The sequence below is a fragment of the Physeter macrocephalus genome, chromosome 14, assembly GCF_002837175.3.
Source record: "Physeter macrocephalus isolate SW-GA chromosome 14, ASM283717v5, whole genome shotgun sequence".
NCBI classification, from domain to species: domain Eukaryota; kingdom Metazoa; phylum Chordata; class Mammalia; order Artiodactyla; family Physeteridae; genus Physeter; species Physeter macrocephalus.
Genome location: NC_041227.1, coordinates 77375388 through 77381883, shown reverse-complemented (window position 1 = coordinate 77381883; position 6496 = coordinate 77375388). Strand labels below are relative to the sequence as shown.

The following is a 6496-nucleotide window of genomic DNA, read 5'->3' as shown; positions in this document are numbered from 1 at the left end:
ACCTCTCTCTTCTGCTTTCAACTCTCTCCCCCCCGCCCCCCCGACCCCGGCCGAAGGGAGAGGCACGTGGGATCCTTGTTCCCCGACCAGGACCAAACCTGTGCCCCTTGCAGTGGAAGCATGGTGTCAACCACTGGACCACCAGAGAAGTTCCTGCTTTCAACTCTTTTTATGTTCCCTTTATCCTTGGGGTTTAAGCCTCTTTAAAAAATAATAAATTCCGTGTTGCAGGTTTTGAGGCCGAGTGGAGATAAGCCTGTCGCAGGCTGGTTGGTAGGTTTGAGGGAAGGTTAGATGCTGCATCCTGCAGATTCTGCGGGCAAATGATTGTAGTTTTGGCACCATTCCCTGGAGGTGGTGGGATGAAGTAAAAAGAGCAAAGATACCCAAGCTGACACATACACTTACTTATGCAGGAAGTGAACAGAACAACTCAGATTTGGGGGCTTGTGAAAGGGCAGTTCACGCTGCTCTCCTCCCCTCCGAAGTTTGTAATTCACTGAGAGACACGCACAGGAGTCAGACACACAGACGTGAAAATACCAGCTTTATTAAGAATAACTGAATTGGAGGAATGATCTAGATCTGGGGCCACGTGGGTTGCCCAATACTTTGCCCCTGCCAGTCACAGGTGAACTGGAAAGCCACAGGTGTCTTCTGTGAGGAAAAGAAGGACCTAAGGACAGGCTGCCCCAGAGAGATCGGGTGGGGTCTGCTCAGCGTACCCACAAATACTGTGAGTCCAGGTGAGCAGGGGGCGAAGGGGGTGGAGAGACCTTCTGTACTTCCTCAGAGGCGTGAAAATCCCTTTCTGGAAACATGAGGTGGAAACATGAGGAGAGACAAATGTTGCCAATGGCATAAGATTTTTCCAGATCCCAATTTATACCCCAGTGGTGAAACCCATTTTCGGAAATAAAACAATAGAACACTTGGCATGTCCTCTTCAGATAACTGGGCATCATGCATCCCAAATATGGTCAATGGAAATTATGGATAACATATAGTACCACTTTCGTGAAAAAAGGCACAGATAGCTGAAGCCACAACTACACTGAAAAGCTGCAGGCCACTGACCTGAAAGTCCTTTGTGTGCAACAGTGAGCTCAGGGGAAGAGGGAGTTGTCTCTTCTGAGAAGCAGAAGGTACACAGCACAGTGGTGTCTTTACATCGGCCACAGTAAGATTATTCACACTGTGGAAATTGGCAAACACTACCAGTCGGGGTTTCGTTCACTCAGAGAGCCAGTTGTTGACACTCAACATCACACCACTGCCTCGCTGCCCCTCAGCTTTACCAGCCTCGGCTACCACCTCCCCCCACAGAAAGCAGTTTCCCCACTCCTGACCAAACCCCAAACCTGCTTCCCCTTCCTCTTTTTTTTTTTTTTAAAAATTAACTTATTTATTTACTTTTGGCTGCGTTGGGTCTTCGTTGCCGCACGCGGGCTTTCTCCAGTTGCGGCGAGCGGGGGCTACTCGTCGTTGCGGTGCGCGCGCTTCTCACTGTGGTGGCTTCTCTTGTTGCAGAGCACGGGCTCTAGGCGCGTGGGCTTCAGCGGTTGTGGCACACGGGCTCAGTAGTTATGGCACACAGGCTCAGTAGTTGTGGCGCACGGGCTTAGTTGCTCCGCGGCATGTGGGATCTTCCCGGACCAGGGCTCGAACCCATGTCCTCTGCATTGGCAGGCGGATTCTTAACCACTGTGCCACCAGGGACGTCCCTCCCCTTCCTCTTGAGAGCACACACACACACCCCCAAGCAGGTTCTAGAACCCATCATCCAGGCAGAAGGGATTGCAGATCAGTCATCCATCAGCAGTCGACACTAGTACCTGCTTCTCCCTCTGGAGGGACACCCGTGGCCTGGCCTCTGTGGGGAGTGGCTTGTGGATTCCTTCCCCCAGGCTCCACGCTGGATGAGGTCCTCAGGGCTGGTGCCTCCAACCACAAATGAAGCTTTTGAGGTGCATTTGTCAGCAAATCTGAGTCTTGCAGCAGATTAAAACCAGACTAGAAGAAAAGAGTATCCGTCGTGGATCTGCCTCTTCCTTACCTGTGCAAAATTAATATTTCATCTGAATCTCCTTTTTCCCTGAATTAAACATGATGCCTAACTCAGCTGACTCAGCCCTGAATTCTACACCATGTGACATCGTATTCAGTTGCTGGATCCCGCTCTGTTGTATACTCACCAGAACAGCTCTGTGCCCGGCAGCTTGGGGCTGAGGTTTTCTATGTGATTAGACTGAGGTTTTCTATGTGATTAAGCCATCGTTCTCACAACTATCTGCCTTAGACAGTGATTGATTTGGCTAATTCATTTGGCTAATAGCTCGTTTAAGATCTTTTCATCTATGTTCATGAAAGAAAGTGGACTGAAAATTCTTCCTTTCTCAAAATTTACTTCTTGGGGTTTGCAACAAGGCTATTCTGGCTTCCAAACACAGGTCTCCTATTCTCTGGAATTTATTTAAGATTGCCGTTAATATTTTCCTAAAGCATTCAGAAGACTTTACTAATGACGTCATCTGAGCCTCTAGATTTCTTGGTGGGAAAATTGTAAACTACAGATGAAATTTGTAAATTTTTACAAATTTAAAACTTTTTTAAACTTACAGTTTCAGTAAGTTGTGTTTTCCAGAAAGCTGTGCATTTTATCAAATGTATCGGCACAGAAGTTTCATAATATCTTCTTCTTTTTTTTTTTTCTCTCACTGTTGCGGCCTCTCCCGTTGCGGAGCTCAGGCTCCGGACGCACGGGCTCAGCGGCCATGGCTCACGGGCCCAGCCGCTTCGCGGCATGTGGGATCTTCCCGGACCGCGGCACGAACCCGTGTCCCCTGCATCGGCAGGTGGACTCTCAACCACTGCGCCACCAGGGAAGGCCCATAATATCTTCTTCTTGACTCTGGAATGATGTCTCACTTTATTCCTTTCCTGATGGGCTGAGGTGAGGACAGAGACAGGCACTGCGGGCAGTGGAATAGCACAGGCAAAGTCCAGGCACAGAGGATGGACCAGCCGCTGGACTCCCTTGACTGTCTGGAGATTTGGGGCACATGCCCCAAAGATATAAAGGGTCCCAATACCAGGCCCTGCGGCTACTGGATGGGCATTCTCCGGAAGGAGGAGCTGCCATTTGACTGGATGGTTCTGTCAGCCTGGGGTCCCAGAGACAACCTGAGTCACGCTGTTTGGAAGACGGGGGCAGGGCAACCATCACACACCTTCTGGAGGCTTCCCTGCACCATTTGGGCCCCATTTCTTGCTGCCCAATATCTTTGTCAGGCATGCTCACTCCAGGCCCCTGGTGCACCCGCACCCCCACCAGCTGCACCCCTACCCTCGTGAGCCAGTTCATAATTACCAGTCCTGTCCACCCATCTTGCCTTTTTATGCCAGCCTGGCTGTCTGCACGTCCTCCCTCTCTGGCCTCCAGCTCTGCCCCCTGCCCCTTTTCTGGATGCCCATGCACCCATCCTGCCCCATCACCTGAAGACAGATGTCACGGTGGGCCATCTCCTCTGGCTTGGATGGAGTAGGGACCTCTCCAGACAACGGATGGGGCCCTCAGAGCTGCAGCACAGCTGGGTGTGCCTGTGCTGCCGTAGGGCCTAGACGGCCCCACGGCCTGCGCCCAACATTGGACCCCAGAACGTACAACAGAGCTGACGAGGAATCTGTCGTTTCTTTAACCTCAAAACTTAATTTTAGCAAGTGTCCTCCTTCGTGATGACCCACTGTGTAGCAGAACCACACTGGTCGACCCTATGTTGTCAGCTCCACCTCGGGCCTGCAGTCCCCCACCCTCCCTCTCCCTCCCCTCTCCCCGGCCTGAGCTTCACTCACAAGGAATGCACCCCCACCAGGTAAGCTCCACGTTTACCCTTGCCTTCATCTGATATGAAAACTGGAAGAATGCCTTTTGCTGGCACAGATGGTTAATGGTCATGAGATCCCCAAGCGGGGAGAAACCCCCCTTTCCCGTCAGTGCCGCCGTGCCTCTCCCTTGGTTGTCAGTTTCTAATTTTAGCTTTGGCCCCTGTAAATCCCCCTGTACCCGTTTCAGCAGCACAGTTTAGCTGCAAATGCCTCTGGATAATCGTCTGCCTGATCCTGCCTGTAGGTAAGTCGCCCACCATGAACTTCATAATTGTACTTTATGGGGTTGCCTGCTTCGTTTTCAGTCTTAAAGTTTCTTCTCAGTTTGGGGGCTATTATTCAATATTTGTGCTGCCCAACACCCGTCTATGTGTGTTATTTTCAATTTTCAGCGTTAGGATACTTATAAGGACTCAGCATTTTTAGACAGTCCCATATGATCATCATTTTAGGCGACTTTCAAGGTGAGCCTGGGGCTGGAGCGTCAGGGAGCGTGTCCCTCCACACAGCACCCAGGGGACACAGCTATGTAACCTCCATTCTCCAGAACAAAATGTATTTGAGAATCAAATGTGAGCCACTCTTCTCTGGTAAGCCTCATGCAACAGAGCCCAGTTCCTGCCTCAGGAAATTCTAAAAGGGATTAGGTAAAAGCAAAGAAGTTGTTTTAATCCGCTACACATTGGAGACTGACCCGAAAAGGAAACTCCACAGCTGGCTGTAAGAAAGAAATTTATTACTAAATGGAGCTGGGGGTGGGGTCTGGTGAGGGTACACGTCTGTCCCCTGCCCACCCCCAGCCCCTGCTCCTGAGCCTGGGAAGGGACAAGAAGTGGGTCTTGGGGGGCTGTTATTTGGGGTGGGGGAGGCTCCAGGTCGCCCCGCCTGTAGCCCGGGATGCTCCTCACAGAGCCACAGGCCTGCCTCCCAGGCTCCAGGGCTGCACCGCTATGGCAGCCACCTCATACCGCGGGAGGACAGCGGAAGTGAGTGATGTGCCTTGAGGCTGCCCGCAGCGCTCTGTTTCCTCCAGCTTGGGTACCTGGGGAAGAACAAGTTGGCTCCAGGTGTTGCTGGAACGGTGCGGCTCCCCAGCCAGCACCCTGGTCCTCTGTGCTGTGCAGTTCCTGGAGAGGCACTGAGCCCCAGGGTAGGTCCCCCCAGGGCTTGGAGCAGGTGGTGTGTGGGTCTCGGATGCCCCTCCAGACCTGTCCCCATATCCCCTCGACCCCCTCCCCCTCCATCTTCTGACCCTCAGGGCTGAACCAGTCCACCCCGATCTTGTCCCCGCCCCTCTGTCCCGTCCCTTTTCTGCCCCATTATCTCCTTATTCCTGGCCCTCGTCTGTTCTGCTGTATCTCCCTGTCTCCGCCCCTCGGGCCCCCTCCCTATATCTCTGTCTCTCCCTTCCCGGTGTCCCTCTGGCTTCCTCTCTTGCTGTCTGCCTCTGCCCTCTTCTCCGTCCTCCTCTCCCCAGCCCCCAACAAGAGGCTGCTGCGACCCTGCTGGAGGCTCTGCAGGCTGTCCCGGGTTCTGGCGGCTGGGATGGGAGCGGCAGTGGCGGTGGGGACAGGGGCGGCCGGAGCAGCAGGACCAGCGGGCACCACATGGCCAGGCAGGCAGGGCAGCTGGGAGGGTGCGAGCTGCGGGTGGTCAGAGGCCCCGCCCTTTGTCCCCTCCAGCCCCACCCTGGCCCCTGGACTCCCCTCTCTATCCCCTCCCCCTTCCACGAGCCGGGTGCCTCACACACGGGTCTGTCACTCTTCACCTGCCCGCGGGCCTGCCGTGTCTTCCGGTCACTGGCCTCTGGCCCCCAAGGACTCTTAGATCCAAACAGTTCTCGCCTGGAGTGGCAGCTGCAGCTCTGGACGCCTCTTTGAGCCCAAGCCAAGCTCCACTGCTGACCGCACCCCTGGTCCGAGCCACGCCCCGTCCACTGTTCCGCCCACCCCAACACTCTACAAAGGCCCTGCCCCCAGGACAAAGCCACGCCCTATCACAGCAGACCATGCCCCTAAACCAGAGCCAAGCCTCTATTTGTTGAGCAGTCCTGCCCCAGAATGGAGCCCCCAGCGCCCTTGTGTTTGGAGTTTGGGGGTTCTCCACTGTTAGGATCCCAGAGCCCTGCGCAGCTCTCTCCTGTTCACACTGCCCTGACTTCTAGCTCCCTCAGCCTTCCTGGATTCTCAACTTGGGGAGGCCACCCACCTCTGCTTGGGGTGCTCTTCCCTGCACTGTGGCCTCGGGGCCACTTTGTTTCTCTTCTCTCAGGGATCACCGTCCTGCCTGATGTCCAGTGGCAGAAAGCCATGGTTTCAACTATTTTGTCCAATTTTTCAGTTATTTAGTCAGGGGAGTAAATCTGTTTCCTGTTACTCCATCATGGCTAAAAATGGAAGATGAGAAATCTGCTTGTTATCTTTTGGGTGGCTGCCTCTTTAGAGAAGCCTTCAAAAATTTATCTTTGATAGTCTTAAATTTCACTTTGGGCTTCCCTGGTGGCGCAGCGGTTGAGAATCCGCCTGCCAATGCAGGGGACACGGGTTCGTGCCCCGGTCCGGGAGGATCCCACGTGCCGCGGAGCGGCTGGGCCCGTGAGCCATGGCCGCCG

The 6496-nt window shown here is 53.8% G+C and overlaps 1 protein-coding gene across 2 annotated transcripts in view; it reads right to left on the bottom strand.

The window, feature by feature from the left end:
• Positions 1–517: 517 nt before the first annotated feature.
• The window catches only part of RBAK (RB associated KRAB zinc finger), a 31470-nt gene continuing 25491 nt past the window's right edge, over positions 518–6496 (bottom strand). Inside the window, exons 7-10 of one of the 2 annotated variants that reach the window (XR_003683150.2) lie at positions 1836–2056; positions 1414–1677; positions 1078–1195; positions 518–811 (exon numbers count right to left, since the gene is read on the bottom strand). Coding sequence is in view for 1 of the 2 variants with exons in the window: in XM_028499797.1 (XP_028355598.1) it covers positions 4790–4927 (138 nt within the window). In the remaining variant the exon portion in view is untranslated. Of the gene's footprint in view, positions 812–1077; positions 1196–1413; positions 1678–1835; positions 2057–3866; positions 4928–6496 lie in introns of those variants that run through there. The other variant, XM_028499797.1, reaches the window with a different exon arrangement.